Below are 17,138 nucleotides of genomic sequence, written 5' to 3'. Positions count from 1 at the left end.
ACGCTATTGAAAATAATATAATTTATTAATTCAATCAAGCAGAGCATTAAGCTCATACTATTTGATTTATATACAAAATATACATCTGAATGGATCTATTTACACAAATTCACATGAAATACCATTTCAAAAGTGCACTTTGTTGAGTTTCTTTTCCATAGATGAAAAAACACTCAGATTAGCCATAAATTTCAAAATGTACAATCAAAAAAAAAAAAATCAAAAATTAAAACGCTGTCATATTTAGAGTTCACATTATGCTCAGTGGCTTAAATATTCACAGAAAGGTAGATCATCATAAAATCATTATACTGTCAAAATATATGTTTTACATTGAATTTTCATCATACGAAAATGCACCTATTAATTTAGTATAATTTGCACACAATATCTTCAAAGCTAGCTGTCTTTAATGAACTCTGGCACCTCCTGAACCATGCATACCTCCACACTCCCTGGAGTGTCCATGCCTACTGCAGGATGACATGGCTGGGTGAAGCGTTTAGAGAAGGACCCCAACAGCTGACCACTCTGAGCATTGTAGAAGGACAAACGGCCAAACTGGTAGTCCAAGAAGATACCCACCCGTTCAGGTAAGTCAATCACAAATAAACTTGAGTGGATGTAATTGTGCACCAAGTGATAACTGCAACTGTGAAGAAAAACACAATTTACATAAATAATAATGGTAGCACTCACAGTGATTAATTTAAACTTTTTTTTGCATACCCCAATGGTGTGGGAGTGCACTGCAAGCACCATGACAACTGACTTTCTCCCAGAGGACTGTCTTTTTTGGCAGAGCTGTAAGCCACCCCCAGCCTGTAGTCAGTGCATCTTGAAACATCATTCTCCCAGTAATAGTGGCCTCTCATTGGGAGCTGCTCGCCCAGGATGGATGGACTCCTATAAAAGAAATAAACAAAAGCTGTACTTACATGCTCATGCATGTTGTTGAAGTATTACTAAATATAATGCCATTGACTTACGCTTTATCTGGCATGTTGTCATGTGTGTCTTGAGAGTAGTGCAGGGTGGTCTGGTCCACAGACAGCTCCAGAGCAGGATGGGCTGTTGCTTTTTGCAGGTGAAACTTTGTTCCTTCACATGAAAATAGTAAAAGAAGGCATAATAATCATCCTAATGTGCGTATAATAAACAATTATGTTGAAGGGGAGGTGCTTACCTTTAGTAGAGATGAGCGCAGCTTCGCTCTGCTCACTAGAACCAGCCTCACTCACAGCTTTTATGTAGAACAGATAATTTTCATTCGGTTGAAGAAGGACTTTATGTTCAAAGTTTGTAATACCAGAGATGGTTCTAAACACAAACCAAAAATAAATGTTATGAATGAATGATCTCTGAGAGAACATAGCCTATAGTTCCTAATAATAGTGTATTTAGTTTTGCACACCTCAGGCCTTCTCCCTCCAGTTCATACTGTCGACAGTACTCCAGTGTGTAGGACAGTCCAGAGGTCTGCTGCACTGAGCTCCACCTCAAAATGGCTGTGTCCCACGTGACAGTGCACTTCTCAGTGTCAATCATAGGCACTGATGGAGCTGTACACAGGGAGAGATGTCAATGACTTTAAATAGTAATAATGGGCCTGGATGTCACATATACTATTCTGTGGTTTCTGACCTGTTTTAAAGACGAGTCGTGCACTGGGCAGAGAGCAGCCTGTGTAGTTGACAGCCATGACCCACACCTTGTATGTCTTGTCAGGCTCCAGTTCCTCCAAAACACAATAACTTTCCTTTACTGTCACGCGGTATTCCTCTGATATAGCTGTTAAAAGCAGGAGGGATAATAGTATTGATTGACACATGAAAATATATACATGACAGGGTTGTTAAATACTACCTCCTTGTGGATCCTCCATGCAGTACACCTGAAAGCAGTCTATGACATCTTCAGGGTTGACCTTCCAGTAGACAGTGACACTGGAGCTGGTGGCTGAGCCTGGCTCCTGGACCTGAAGAGTCGGTCTTTGAGGCACTGGGGAATTAAGAATATACTAAGTAAAATGTATTTATGCATGTGAATATCAATAACATTTTATTTATTAAAAATCGTACCTGCGATTCCTTTACGCTGTGCTAGCTGGGAGCTAGAAGTGTTGCCCTTGGCATAGTCCTCAAATACTAGCAGTCCTTTGGGTCCAAGCTCAAGAGACATGGCAGAGTGTAAAGCTGCTGTCAGCCTAAATGTAACAACAACAATATTTAGCTTTTGTGCAATGACCACAAAAAATAAAAACAAAGTCAGTGAAAAACAGTCCAAGCAAAACCGATAGTCTTAATAATCTAATATGCCTTATAAAACGCTGTTAACCAATTTGAAATGCATGTTAGAAAAGCAATCACACCAGTCACAATTCATTCACTGAAGGCACATACCTTGCACAAATGTCCTCAGGTGACTGTATAAAATGCAATGAGTTTTCATTTCATTAGTCGATTATCTTGACTAAAAATCAAAGATTTAACAAAACCTTGAAAGTGGCACCAACCCGTGCATCGGTCTCTGCCTCTCTGGCTGTAGTCTCCAGGGTGCTTTTAGCAGAGTCAATGCTCTCCTGGAATGACACTATTTGGTCGTAGAGCTGTTCCAGCTTGGCCTTCTTCTCCTCCTCCATACTCACAGACATACTGTTGTACTGCTCCATCACCAGGGCCATCATCTCCTCATTCTGAGCCTGCATTTCTGCCTCACTCTCATGAAACTGGTCCTGGTTGTCAAGTACAATAAAAAATAAGGAATATGGAACAATAAAACACAATAGGTAAAACATACTTAGGCTATAGTATATATCGTGTAGTGTCTTACATAACATACCTCCACAGAGTTATATGCCAGCTCCAGCTCAGACACCAGGTCCTCAATGTTTTCAGATCTCCCCTGCAGCTCCGAAATCCAATCACTCAACTTCTCCTGTGGTAAAGAAGTTTTAACTTTATACAACTCCAGCCAGACAATTTTGACTTAATTTGAGCAGCATTTGATCTGAGAGATAAAATCAAGGTTTGTGCCATGCCTAAACATCAGATGTTGGCAGGAGTAGAGGCGGTGCAATGGGATCCTGTGTCACCACCTGTAAACAGCTCAGATTTAAGTAGGTCACAGCCTCTCATAGTCTGTCAGAGGAATGGCTGACTACCCCCTGTATCAGAAACAGGTGCATGTTTTTAAGTAAACAGAAACGTCTGCATATGAAGGATTTGCTTCTGTGCCTCTGAATTATTGTAATGAAACAGCACTGATATACAATGTATGTGGCAATAAATAAACAGTGTAACTATGTGTCACATCCCAGTGGCTGACCCTGCACTGACCCAAAGTGTAAACAGATGCCACACCAATCTCAGATCAGGTCAGGATGGATTTTCCCAGCAGCACATTCACAACACTATTACACATGAGTGTTGACCACGTGTGACAATGTAATGAGGATAACACATCTCATATTATTGAGAAAATATGAAAGAGCCAGTGGTTCTCCACCTGGGGGGGCGCAAAGTGATTTTAGGGGGTGTCGAAATGATTTGGGTAATAATCATATGCAATAGTCTTAAATAAGGTTTGATATTCTTCAAATGCAGTGATGAAGAGAGATTCATATAGTAATTAATCTAGGGCTATGTCCTAAAATAAAATCTAGCAGACATCAGGCTCTTCTTCAGTTTGCACATAGCCTAGTTTTTTGGGTTTAGGTATTGCAAATGCAAACTGTTATGTTATGTTATGTTATGGGAGTCTAACCTTCCTTGCAAAATTTGTGTGATTTGTTATTTAATGATATGAAGATGGCAATGGGCTGAAAATTGCAACGGATCAACATATTAGCATACAATGATAATTTTTTGTATTGTATTATCTTTAAATACTATTCAGATTTGTATTTTTATGAATACACAGTGTTATGAATACAGAAAAAAATACTCCCTACTGTCCTCATCTAAGAGCGTGGCACCATCATATTCTAACAAATATGAGTAAATGGGACAAAATATACAAGTTTTAGGTAAGGTAAGTTTTTGTGTTTTTTGTGTGCTGAGGAGGTACTGCACTTTACCATGATCTCTTCATAGGCTTTGTCCACTGAAGTGACCTCGTGGCCCTTATGTGGCCCATTCTCCTGCTCTGACAGCAGACACCCACAGGTGAGGCAGTACCAGTCCAGTCCCTCCAGCTCAGCTGCCAGTTGGGCCTGACGCTCCTCTTCTGCATCAATGGTCTCATAGTCCACCTCCATAACCTCCTCTGTGTCCGATGTCCTATCCAGAACTTCCTCCATGTATTCATCTTCTTTTGCCATCTCTACACTCTCATCTTCCATTTCAACTTGTGCCATCTCCATAGTGTCTTGTTTAGTTATAATTTCATACTCCATAGTGACATCAGGGCTCACTTTTTTCTCATCATCTGCTGCCACTTGTTTAGTTATAATTTCATACTCCATAGTGACATCAGGGCTCACTTTTTTCTCATCATCTGCTGCCACTTCTTGCATGCAGACATCTTGTACATTTTCAGTTATATCCATTTGATGGTCTAGTTCCAATGCATTTTCTTCTACATCAGCTGTTTCTAGATTCACATCTCCTGCATGTAATCCAGAGAGATCTTGCAGTGGTGTAAACCTTTTCAGAGTGGAGCGTAAGCCTGTCTCCTCCTCTACATCACCCTCTAGTGTCTCTTCTTCAGCAGGACCATCTTTACATTCAAGATCTTCCTCCTCCAGCTCCTCACTTATAATTTCTTTATGTTGATCTAAATCTTGTTTTGGGCCCTCTGGTTCAATGTCGTGTGATTCTTCACCTTCTTGTTTATTTACAATCTCATAGTCGAGCTCCTCTGTCTCTGCCTCATTGGGTGAAATAGACCAATCCTGCTTTGTTGTTTCAGTGCTTACAGAAGCTATCATCTGTTCTTCCAAAGCAACATTTTGTCCTTCCTCCTCTGAAGCAGGGGGCAAATCAACTTCAATTGTAGGTACTGCTTCCATTTTTGACACAATCTTATCAATCTTTTCAGCTTCCAGGCATTCCTCAGTAAGAACAGTTGTTACATCTTCATCTTTTGTATCCGTTATTATAGCAGTGTCTTCTTTTTCTTGCAGCTGAGGTGCTGTTTGTACTTGTGTAATTGTTTCTGGCACAGTTACTGGTATTTCCTGTGCAGGTATACAGATAGGTTCCTTCAAATCTGTCTTTTGTTCAGCTTTGTGACTTTCATCCATGGACACAGGTGTTTCATCTACTCTAGCTTCAATGTCTTCCTTTACTTTATCCTCTACCTCAGGTTTTTGGGTTTCCATTAATGGCCCTTGGACTACACTAGGCATTTCTTTTTGAAGAATGCTACTTGGTATTGATGACACAATTTCTTGTTTTTCCAAATCAAATTCAGCTTCCTTGATCTCCTCTGGCAAATGTACATCTTCTTTTGCAATAGTATTTTGTTTCTTTAATTTAGACACAATTTCGCTCTCTAGCTGTGTCACAATGTCTGATATTGGTTCCAAGTTATCATCTGTCTGAGCTACTTCCTTTTCTTTGGCTTCATGGCTCTGATCCATGGACAAAAGTGTTTCATCGACACTAGCTTCAATATCTTCCTTTGCTTTATCTTCTACTTCATATTTTTGTGTTTCCATTATTGGCTCTTGGAATACTTGTACATCTTCTTTTGCAATAGCTGTTTTTTCCTTTAATTTAGACACAAGTTCGCTTTCCAGCTGCGTCACAATCTCCATTATTGGTTCCAACTTATCGTCTATCTGATCTACTTCCTGATCTGCCTGACTCATATCTGGCTGTGGGCTGATCTCAATATCCATTTCAACTGCTTGTCCTTTGGGAACAAGCAGTATGAGTTCACCAACATTGACCATCTCCTTGACCACATCAGCCCTGATCTCAGGAGCAACTGATTCTTCACTAGGAACTTCTTCTTGTTTGATACCTTCTATTGGCTTCTCCAGTGGTTCCATCTTGTCATCATCTTGTGTTGTAATTTCACCCCCTTGTCCCAAATCCTCAACTGTTGATGTAGATTTCTTTACCAAATTTACTTCTTCTTGAAGATTAATGCATACTTGAGTTTGCATATCTGTTTTGCCTTTTTCAATAACTTCCACATGTGCTTGTACGGGGGGCTCACAGTCAGCGCTGACCTCTAAACTTGAATCCCTATGGATCTCTTTGGGAATCTCCAGGACTGTGTCTTCAATTAGAGCATCCACTATGGATGACACTTGAGTTTCATCTCCTTGAATGACTGTCTGAGGAATGTCTGTAGCTGGGGCATGTGTATCTATGGTAGCTAGTTCATCTGTTATTTCCATCTTGTCAGTTGGTAGATGTAGTTCAGTGCTTTGCTCAATAATAGATTCTTGCTTTGGAGTTTCTGATATTTCTGCTTCAGGTGCAACTTCATCACTTTTTTGAGATTCTCTCAGAGGCTTTTGAATCTCAATGTGGTTGTCTTCACTCACTTTTGACTTTTCTACAATTTGTTCTTTCTGATCAGGAGCTGACACTTTGTTTTCATGTTTGATCTGTGATAGTGCTGATTGTGAGGCTGTTTCAAATTCACATGGACTAATCTCTTTTATCTCAACTCCCTTCTTTGTCTCTTCAATATCTTCTTCTGCTACTACTCGTGTCAAACACCCACTCATCTGAAACTCGTTCTGTGACCACATCATCCTTCCTCCTTTATGGTCATCTATAATGTTGGCTGGGACCTCCACATTTGGTGTCTCATCTTTCAAGATAAACTTCTCCAGGTAGTCACTGTCTGCTTCCTCACAATCATCAATCAAACATCTCTTATAGGATTTCTCAGATGTAACGCTTTCTGCTTCGGAGTACTCCTCATCGCTCCTCCTCCTCTCCCCCATAGCATCCTCGTAAAGATCAGAGTACATAAACGACATGGCAGTGGGTTCCTCCAATAATATCGGGTCAATGATCTTTGGTGGGCCAGAGGAGATATAGATAGGAGTTAGAACAGTCTCCTCACTTTCAAATAACACTGAGCCACTTTCTTTGACAGAGCTCTGGCGTCTCATCCTCCCGCCTTTAGCATCCTCTTCACTTTGCTGCACTAAATCAGCAGGAGGGCCCTCTCCATAAAACACTTCATCCAGGTGCTCTCCAACAATGTCCTCATCAGACACAAAAACAAAGGACTCTTCAGAGGCAGGGGGGCTGATGTTTTTGTCTGTGTCTATGGAGGTCTGCTCTGGTTCTGGGGGTGGTACTGGCGTTACACATTCATCCTGTTCCTCTGCTGCCTGTTCATCAGGAGCCACGACATCCAACAGAGTAAACTTCTCAAAGTAGTCAATGTCAACGGGGCCTTCTGTAGCTGGTTTGAAATCTGAGTTTGCTGGTGGATGGGCTGAAGCTTCTTTTGAGTCCTGTGATGAAAAATAAACACTTCATCACAATGTGGTTTAAAAAGCTGATTTTTACTTTTCAACAATAAAAAAAGAAAATTCTCAAAGAATGACTGATTTAGGCTAAAGAATGGTCCATGACTTATCAATCCAAATGATAAATGACAAATCAAAAGCATAAAGAACAAATTATTATTAATGATGTGTCAAAAATAGCTTTTTGTGTGTTTGACCACAGTGTCACATAAGGTGGGACAGTCAGCCGTTGTTCACCGAATACAACATGCGTGATGCATTGACAACATGGAAGGGTGTGTTGCACAAAAGAACAGCATGCAACTCGGGCAGGTTTGATGTTACTATTGCCCTAATAACTTCACTGTGTGTCTGCGTTTGTCTACTGAACAAAATCCTACCTCATTTTGTGATTGCACATCCTGCAGCTCTTCTCCCTCAACAGGGGTCCACTGGTGGTGGTTTTTGGACTTAATCTTCGGAGTCTGGTCCAGATAAGATAGGTTATCTTTCAGCTCAGTGCTTTCCTCCTCGTCCACAGTGGGCAGTTTAGATGGTACTCTGATGTTGAGAATCTCATAGCCTTCAGAAATCAAACTGAACAGCTGCTGGTCCATGCTCTTTATCTCTTCCAGGTCTGGTTCAGTCTCCGTTTTGTCCTGTTTGACATTGGGCTGAGAAACCTCCATCATCTCCAGTCTCTCCACTCCCAGTGCCGAGGCGGATCGTGAACTGCCCGGCCTGCTGAATCTGTCACTGAGCCTGCTACTCCTCCCAGACCTGGTCCTCCGCCGCACCACTTTCTCCTCATCAAAGATAATGGTGATCTTGCCCGCTGCCCCGGAGCCCTCCATGCTACCCCCCTCTGACACAGAGCTGGTCTCGGACGCCCAGGGAGTAGAGCAACGGCTGGAGGCCGTCTCCCACACAATCCCACTGTCCTCACTCTGCACAGTCACCATTGAGAATGAAGGATCCACCATGAGGCACTGTAGTTTGGGCTTCACCGAATGGTCCTGGATAACCTCTCGCAAACTGCACAAGAGAGTAGAGCTGCTTACTACAGAGGGAAGGACATGACTTCCCTGTTGAGCATGACTAAGACAACTTAGAAGTTAGAAAATTCTAACTAATGTGTATGCCAAGTGGACAATAAGCCAAGTATCTAATTAAATGCACTCCAGTCTCTTTCAGCAATGAATACAACTTGGCCCTAAACCCATTGCTACAAGGTGACAGCCTTGAGCGTCACTGGTGTAATATTGGAAAAATGATGCCTGCCCTCTAAGATGCATCCAAGATATCAGTGTCTTCTGCTATTTATGACACGACAGGACTATATGGTGCAACTTGATAAATGAGTTACATAAAGTCAGATAGTGAATAACTAGTAAAACGTGTGACTGAGAAATGGCCATTGAGCTAATCAAGACGAGAAGTTACTGCACATGTAGAAACAATTCAATTTAAAAGGTCAGCTAAACTAGAGAGCATGAACATAGAAAGGTGAACAGGAAAATGTATTGAGACCTGTTTTGAAGTTCTTCCACCTCATCTTCATCGTCTTGGCTGAGAGATTCCAGTGCTTCATAGGAACACTCCTGTAGCTCCGTCATCTCAGAGTCCAAACTCTCAGGTTCATCCATCTTGACTTTGGTCCAGTTTTTGTGGTTGTTGCCTAAATGTTAAGAGTCCTCTTTTTGTTTTCAACCACTTTGAATGTAGGAGTTCTGCTCTGACTGTTTGTTACATCTAAGTTGGGAACTGTCCATCTGACTCAGCGGGACAGGAATAGACTGAGTGGGGAATGAAAAGGGGTGGAGCTGGGGCAATGAAGACACATTGTAGGTGTATCTCTACACTAAAGACCCATTTAGTCCAGTATATTGCAATGAGTTCTTTAAAAGTGAAGGTATATTTGTAATTTCCAGTATTCAGAAACTGAACTGTGTTGCCAGCTAAAATGTAAGAGCAGGCCTCTTTAAGATGTAAACCCCCTTTGCAGAGTTAAATATAGACCAAGGCTGAAATAGTACCCAGACCATACAGCTGATAGTTGGGCCAGATTTTCTGTGACATCTGTCCCCCGTCAATGACTGTGGCCCATGCCATAAAACTACATGCAACAAAATGTCAAAAATATAACATGCAATCAAGACTCATGGTATTTGTTAGTCTGTAGTTACATTATATTCACGCTATGGTTTATGTTCTTAATCTAATCAAAATAGTGCTCAATGTGAAAAATGCACCACAGCATCTCAAGTGATCCAGAAAATCTGTGTTAGATGTAAATAATGAGGTATGAACATACTTTGGGTGAAGAGAAACTTTTAGGTGTGAAAAAACTTGACACTTCACTACACTGCAGAAATAATCTTACTGCTTACTGGTGAACTTTTGGCTTCTCTAGGGTATTGCTGCAGCAGGCACACCAAGTATAAGTAATACATGTTTTTCAGTTTCTTCTATATTGTATATTTGTGAAACCTCAGAGCAACAGAGATTTTAATTTTGTCTCACATCCCAATTTTGACTTCACCATTTCCATTTTTATACCAAAAGTCTAAAAGAAATTTAAAACTCCAACATTTTTCAATGCTTTTTTCTGTATTGAACCTTCCACATTATGGCATGAATATATCTCTATTGAGAATGTTACAAAGTATAGCTTTCCAGTTCCATGGAATCATGCAGGTGCCCACTCTATGAAAGTAGGAATTTCCCCTTAGGGTGAATATTCTGATTCTGTACAGATACCCGCACATATCCAGGTTAATCCTCCAAGCACACTATATATATTTTTTCTTTATGAACATTTATTTTAATAAACATTTAAATTAATTAATATTAATAATTTCTGCTTAGCAGAATTGTGACGCTGATCATATTGAAATTATGAATGCATAACAATATCCCTTATTACTGCAATTAACAACAGTAACTAATAAAACATTTAAACCATTTGCAGATACATTAGCTATGCAAAGCCCACAGCAAACACATGCAGTCAGAAATAAGTAACATTTAACATTTCTTTGGAAATACTGATCTATGCTCACACTGTACCAACAGGGCCTCCATCACAGTGAACTGAATATTAGTAAATGAAAAAAAATGAACATTGTATAGGCTAACCCTCAAAAAACAGGATTGAGGCACAGAATATTGAAGTCCTGAATCAAACTTTTATCCGCTGGTGTTGAGGTAGAAGCTGATCGCAAAGGTCTCACTGTCATGTTATCTTCCAATTTGCTCTTTGTGAATTATGGCTCTGAGTGGAAGCAGCAAGCTGAGGTCTCTCGCCTCATTTAGAATCTGGTACGACTGCAAATATAAAAGGTGAGAAAAGGTTCATGAATATGGCAATGCCATATCTGCCATAAAAGTTAAAATAATACTCAGTTGTGTCGCATGTGACACTAGAACAATTATACCGGATTAGAAATCATCATGTTATAGTGCATGCAATTTTATAGTGGTTATCATGTTAAAATGTGATCTAAAACTAGATAATATGTCAACAGGAGGATGCATTTGTATGGACACACGGTGAGTTAAAAAAACACATTGATTAACTTTGGTATAAATTGGAAGTTTGGTTCGGTTGGAGAATCGTTACCAGCAGTGATATATGCACATCAAATTGGAGACATTTTCAGCGTCAGAGTATCTCTAGGTTTTACAGCAAGGGAAACACAGGCAAAAGGCATGTGATGTCAAAATAAGCTAATGTCATGTCAAACTTAAGTTGTATTGAAAGATGGCCGTTACAAAACTGTGCCTTGCATCCAGGACCTTGGGGAATGACTCATGATAGACTACAAAAATCTTTAATGTCAACCTTTAAAGTGCATATGGCAGATTTTCAAATTATTACTCTGTTTGGTGTGATAATACTTGGCAATATGTATCATCATTTTGCATTAGTCAATTGGCAGTTTGCGTTACTTCATTGATAGTTCATGGAACTTTGTACAACCGTTTTTGGGTCATTTCAAGCACAAAAGTAATTATAATTACTTATAATTAATATAAGTTTTCAAAACTACCTTTCTAGATTTTCACTATGTAAATATACTGACACACACACACACACACACACACACACACACACACCCCCACACACACATTTAGGGAAGTTCTATTTCACTAAAATACATCAAATAAATTAGGTGCAGTGAGTCTTATCAGTCTCCTCATGCTTACTCTCAGTGCTATAACCAACAAGGGGTAAGCAAGATATATGGGCTATGATTTTTAACATGAAAACTATCATGAAATTTTGTATCAAGTTATTTCACGATAATATCTCATCATATATGATGTGTGAGTTTATTTATATCAGTGTCAGAAATACACTGATACAATATAAATTTCAGCTCATACATGAAAGCTTACTTTAAAAAATAAGAAATCAAGCACATTACCTCATCAAACCTTGCTTTGATGGCGTCAAACTTTGCCTTCTCATGAACAGCTCTGGCAACATTATGCATTTCAAAGGGTTCTGAAATAAAAATACAACATTCCAAAATAATTCCAACATATGGTAAAATGTGTGATTTACAAAGCTTCAGAAACAAGCTTTTTTTTTTAGAAAGTATATGGGAAAAATGAGTGGGAAATGCTGTTGAGCTGTATAATGTCTAATTATTTTAATACATCTTTACCTTCAACACAAATGAATTTGCCCCTCCAATCTGGAGAAACCTTTGCGAAAGTTATGGCATCTCGAACTGAAATTACCTTGCTGTCCCATCTAGAAAAAACATTTTTTTTGGTAATATTTCAGGAATTAGTCCATAATTGTTGCTAAAAAAAACACTTCTGATTCATATAAAATAACTGAACGGCATTGAATGTATGGAAATGGTCCACAAGCAAAAATACATGATTAGCAATGTGGGATAAAAAAGTTAAATATTGGTTTAATTTAAATCAATGCAATGTTAATAATTCATACACAACTGTAGTATGTCATGAAAAACCCCAACATCATGGAATGTCATATTAGCTCTGTGCAAAACCCAGCTGCTGCTGTCGTTCACAGAGAAACTCGACCCTTGTGAAAAAGATGAAGCAAAGAGTGGCAGAGAGGGCCAGTTTAAATATTTCAAGAATTATCTTTGCAAGCTACCTGAATTTATAGGCATAGTACTTAAGAAATCCGAGAAAAAGATCTCCCAAAGAGGATTTGTTTTTGGACTTGTAGTGTGGGACACGATGAGAAGCGTCTGGGACCATATCAAGATCCAGTGAAGGATCAAAACATGCCTAGTAAAATAGAACAGAAAAAATTAGGCCAAGGTTAAAACTGTGGTCTATATGAAAAACATCACCAAAGGTCTGAAGACACTTACTGGATGGTCCCTCTGCAGTGAAGGGAGAACACAGGGTTTCAGAACTGCAATCAAATAGAGTATGTCTATATTTACTTCAGTACAATAAGAAAAAGAAATGCTCAACACCAACTCACTTTGAAGGTAGTTCAATGCCATCAGCGCTAAAGCGTAGCTGCTCAAGGTCCCCTTGCTAGCATCATTGATTTCACAAGTCCGTGCCCACTTCTTGATAACAAGCATAAGGGGTTGTATCCTGATGTCAGCTGAAAAAAATAGTTAGTGTGAATCCTAAGCCTCACCGAAATGCACATTGCACATACAGTCACACACTAATAAGGCACAGACCATGGGTGTAACTCCTCAGGAGAAAAGTGTTTCTGATTCCCACAGTGTTGTTGACATTCAGATCAAACTCCAGGTTACTTAAAAAATATTGTGGAAAAACATAGCGTTACAAATGTTACACATGAATAAAATACAATAGCAAATGGTATCAAGATATGAAGATGTGACATCGTACCTGCCTTTCTCTTTGAACCGTAGAATTGGCACCTTCGCTCTGATCAGCAGCACTCTGTCCACATATGCTTAAATTAAGAATATTCCATTTTAACTAGGGCATACATACCAATATTTAAGAAAACAGCACCCTTTAGTGGGGAGCTGGGAGAGTTACACTTTATTAAGAAGTTATGCCAGTAGAACATGCAATAGGCAATATTAATAACAGTTATTAATAACAGTATTGTGTGATAATTACTGTTAATACTCACCTAGAGTTCTAAGTAATCTCAAGAGTGTATAGAGTACACTGATGCCCCTATCCTTTGTTTTCTATAAAGGTTATACACAAAAAAAAACTTACAGTATGCATTTTGTGTTGTATATTTAAACAGACTGGAGAAATTTGTAAATACCCACCTTCAGCCCAACAACCAGACAGAGATCGGCATCACTACTGCGACAACCCAAACCACTCATAGTAGAGCCAGTCAGGTAGAGCCTTGCATCTGTAAGACGAGTCAGTCAACATTTCATTTTTTAAATTCATGATAAATTAATCAGAAAACATGTATTTTTGTTCCATTATACAATGATATAACTTTGTATTTCCTTGTATTTACTTACACATTTATTGCAAAACAAAGCAAATTCAAGATACCAAAGGATGACCTGTAACTTTGTATTTACCTGGGTATAAAGTTTTTATATCTTTCTGAAGTTGTGCTCTACATGTCTCTTTCCGATACAAATCAGAGGATTGCTGCCGACAGGCCTCAAAAAGCTCCACTATCTGAGCACTCACCTGAAACAACATTACACCAAATAAATAAACAAACTCAAATCTTATGCCTAAACAATGTAAAATAGGACATATCTTGGCATGTTTCGCTTTATGAGAACTTCACACATTTTCTGGTACATCTTTGTAAAGAACAAATTATTTTACAAAGAAAAAGAGCATCAAGTGAGTCAAAAGACCGTTTATTAAATTTCTACATCAAATAATATTAGGTTGGTCACAAAGAATTTTGAAAGTTTATATACAGTTGTGTTTTTATTTGTTTACCTTGTCATTTGTATAAGGCTGCAGACTGTCGGGGGTTTCAGGAGAACTAGGAGTGTGAGCTGGTGGGCTGGAGTAATCAGACACATTGGGCATCGTATCATGAGATGTCCCAGAGATTGCTTGGTGAGGGGGGCAAGGAGTTTGAGGAAGAGAGGGAGACTCAAATGAAGGAGAGATTTCATCTGAATGAAACGACTCAACTCGCTGACGTTTCGCATATTGGTTTGGACTGCCAGCGCTGTATTGTCTCCTGAGAAATCAGAGGGACAAATGTTTATAGTTTTGCAAGACTAAGTGACTGGGGCTGACAGATGATAAGGGTAGACACCCAGCACAAGACTGTGACCAAAATAACAAATGCATTCTATGACTTCAAGGTTTTGAATAAATAAAAAAGGCAATTCATCATGAGTGTGCATAGTGTAACAATTACACTTGAGAATTTAATGTTATTAATTAGTTATTAACAGTCTGCAGCTAATCAATAGGCTACATAGATTATTTAAATATACACACATAGCATGGTTAGGAACTGGATAGTTTCACTTACTTACGACTGTTGGCACCTGGGGGACCTACTGTGTAAACTGGGTTTGATGTTGGCTTCCACTGATAAGCTGGCAGACTCTGTGGCCCATCATAGCTTTGAAAATGCATAGACGTAGAAGTACTTTTAGACGAGTTAAACCACAACCAACGAAACTTCTGCACATCATCACTTAACTGAGAACGAAACTATTTAGTTTACTCACTTATTAATATGGGTCTGCCGTATTTGCCGGTTAAAATGAAAACCTGAAGACGTAGGGGGTCGAGTAAACGACCCTTTATAGAAGCCCCGATGGCCACTTGGTCCGCCACGAGGAAACATGTTGTGGTTTTCACGAGACTCCCAACACCCAGAGCCCGTGGCCTACTGAAACAGTGAAATAAGTTAAACGACAATACACTGTAGTGATATCATCTTTCAGTTGAGCAGAACTGCCAACTAACAGTAAATCTCACACCAGCCAAAATAACAGCGTCTTCTTGAACTAATCAAACAAAATGGACCGTAAAAACAACCAGTATTGCGCTAATTAATAGCGAAAACAAAAATAAACAAGTTGTCTGCTTCGACGGTTACTGATTGTGGGGGGGTCGCGTGAAGCCTGCCTTCCGGGTAAACATCACTTCCGGATTGAAGTGCTGACGTATACGTCTTTAAAGTGTTAGAATCAGTTTATGGATAATAACTTTCTTGGTGTGGAAAGTCAACTACCTGATTCCATGGAAATAGACAGTTATAACCATACTTTAGAAGAGTCTCCATGGAGATAGATATGCAATACTGTGAAATATTATAGCCATTGAAACAAGCAGGAGGAGACTTTCCTCTAAACCAAATAACAGGTTTATGGAGATGTAAGCCCACTCACAATAAGGACGCCTATTTTTCAACGTTTTTAAGTGCAATAAACACATCTAAAAAGTGAAAAAACATGCTTATATTTTAGTCTAAAAAAAAAAAAAAAAAAAAAAAAAGTTACATACCGGGACTTTCAAATTTCATTTAATGAACGAAAATGCTTATATATTTAATTTATTTAATACCATTAATTGAAAAACAATCATAGCCAAGGCAAGTTTATTTGTATAGCACAATTTATACACAAAGTAATTCAAAGTGCTTTACAGAATAAGAAAGACATTAAAATCACAACACAGCAAATCAAAATATAAATAATCACAACTAATCATCATATCATCAACCTTTCGGTCATATGCTGAGCTAAACAGAACCGTTTTGACCCTGGATTAAACATTGTCAAAGTAGAGGCCTGTCTCACATCTTCAGGAAGACTGTTCCAGGTTTTAGCTGTTTAAAATTTAGGTCTACTTTTACCCCCAGATTTCTAGCCTGATTTGAAGGTTTTAGAGAGAGAGACTGGAGGTGATTGCTGACACTTTCTCTTTGTTTCTATGGGCCAAAGACTATGACCTCAGTCGAGTCCGAGTTTAGCTGGAGAAAGTTGTTTTGCATCCACACATTGATCTGTTGGATGCAGTGGCAGAGTGAATCCACTGGTCCATATTCACCTGCTGCCAGTGAGACATAGATCATTTGCATAGTTGTGGTAGGACACATTATTGCTGCATATTATTAACTGGCCTAATAGCAGCATGTAGAGATTGAACAACAGGGGTCCCAGGGATCATCACAGCAGTATTATCACTGTCACAAGGGGTAAAAGTGTTGCCATGTTGTTTATGTAGACCTTTCAAAGATGTAGGCCTCTCTGTTTATTTAGTCTGTGTTGATCAACATCCTCCTTTAGTCTGTCCCTTCCCTGGCGAGTCACTCCCCTTTCTGAATGCTATCACACAATCAATGAAACAATTGCACATCGCATTAGGTTTGTGAAGTTGTAATGTACTGTATTGTATCCTGTCCTTGTACATTTATGAAAAATAGCATGCAGGAGTATGGGTTATGTAGGCTTGTGGGCTGAGCATTGTACAAAAACTGTGGGCTTATACTGCTGCTAACCGTAGGAGAGTTCAAATAGTGCCTGGAAGAGATAGTAAGATTTAACATTTAAAATCATTTGAGGCTTGTTTTAGATAACAGGGTAGAAAGCTCCTAAAAGCAGATTTTGCATAGTACCCCGATAGGTCTGTGAATAAAAAGTATAAACATGAACTGCATGCACTATCAACAGTTCTACAGTTGTCAAATAAATTGAACAATATACAAAAATTAAAATGATGAGGTGTTAATTATTCTTGAGTAGTGTTTTATATTATTTAGTTTCAC

General features: G+C 39.0%; 2 protein-coding genes across 4 annotated transcripts; both read right to left on the bottom strand.

The window, feature by feature from the left end:
- Positions 1-2: 2 nt before the first annotated feature.
- Positions 3-9,214, bottom strand: cmya5 (cardiomyopathy associated 5). Its single transcript, XM_055224434.1, has 14 exons — positions 8,957-9,214; positions 7,828-8,461; positions 4,079-7,432; positions 2,842-2,937; positions 2,516-2,734; positions 2,403-2,425; positions 2,082-2,206; positions 1,867-2,001; positions 1,645-1,791; positions 1,415-1,562; positions 1,187-1,320; positions 990-1,101; positions 730-906; positions 3-652 (listed from the first exon to the last, which is right to left on the bottom strand). Exons 1-14 carry the CDS (start codon positions 9,070-9,072, stop codon positions 400-402), a joined length of 5,673 nt encoding a protein of 1,890 aa, XP_055080409.1. The 5' UTR covers positions 9,073-9,214; the 3' UTR covers positions 3-399.
- An 808-nt stretch (positions 9,215-10,022) lies between these two features.
- On the bottom strand, positions 10,023-15,505 carry tent2 (terminal nucleotidyltransferase 2). Of its 3 annotated transcripts, none has more exons than XM_055224435.1 (15): positions 15,335-15,505; positions 15,094-15,257; positions 14,892-14,984; positions 14,342-14,591; positions 13,963-14,077; positions 13,693-13,781; positions 13,545-13,605; positions 13,292-13,358; positions 13,117-13,193; positions 12,906-13,034; positions 12,790-12,833; positions 12,567-12,703; positions 12,100-12,188; positions 11,857-11,936; positions 10,243-10,753 (listed from the first exon to the last, which is right to left on the bottom strand). In XM_055224435.1, the coding sequence occupies exons 2-15, from the start codon at positions 15,210-15,212 to the stop codon at positions 10,667-10,669; spliced, it is 1,437 nt and encodes a 478-aa protein (XP_055080410.1). In that variant the 5' UTR covers positions 15,213-15,257; positions 15,335-15,505; the 3' UTR covers positions 10,243-10,666. The 3 variants fall into 3 exon arrangements, with proteins under 3 accessions (XP_033828756.1, XP_055080410.1, XP_055080411.1); XM_055224436.1 differs by having other exon boundaries at positions 15,094-15,254; positions 15,347-15,505; XM_033972865.2 differs by having other exon boundaries at positions 10,023-10,753; positions 15,094-15,494.
- Positions 15,506-17,138: the final 1,633 nt, after the last annotated feature.

This window comes from Periophthalmus magnuspinnatus, chromosome 9, assembly GCF_009829125.3.
Source record: "Periophthalmus magnuspinnatus isolate fPerMag1 chromosome 9, fPerMag1.2.pri, whole genome shotgun sequence".
NCBI lineage: Eukaryota > Metazoa > Chordata > Actinopteri > Gobiiformes > Gobiidae > Periophthalmus > Periophthalmus magnuspinnatus.
This window is presented reverse-complemented; position numbering and strand designations above follow the sequence as displayed.

Bases quoted from the DNA above. Each gene is read 5' to 3' on its own strand.
- cmya5 (XM_055224434.1), bottom strand. From the start codon at position 9,072: ATGGATGAACCTGAGAGTTTGGACTCTGAGATGACGGAGCTACAGGAG. The intron at 7,433-7,827 runs GTAGGATTTTGT...TTTTCATCACAG, and splicing joins ATGTGCAATCACAAAATGAG to GACTCAAAAGAAGCTTCAGC. The intron at 1,321-1,414 runs GTGTGCAAAACT...GTTTGTGTTTAG, and splicing joins CTGGAGGGAGAAGGCCTGAG to AACCATCTCTGGTATTACAA.
- tent2 (XM_055224435.1), bottom strand. From the start codon at position 15,212: ATGTTTCCTCGTGGCGGACCAAGTGGCCATCGGGGCTTCTATAAAGGG. The intron at 14,078-14,341 runs GTAAACAAATAA...ATGTTGTTTCAG, and splicing joins AGCCTTATACAAATGACAAG to GTGAGTGCTCAGATAGTGGA. The intron at 12,834-12,905 runs GTGAGTTGGTGT...ATTTGATTGCAG, and splicing joins GGCATTGAACTACCTTCAAA to TTCTGAAACCCTGTGTTCTC.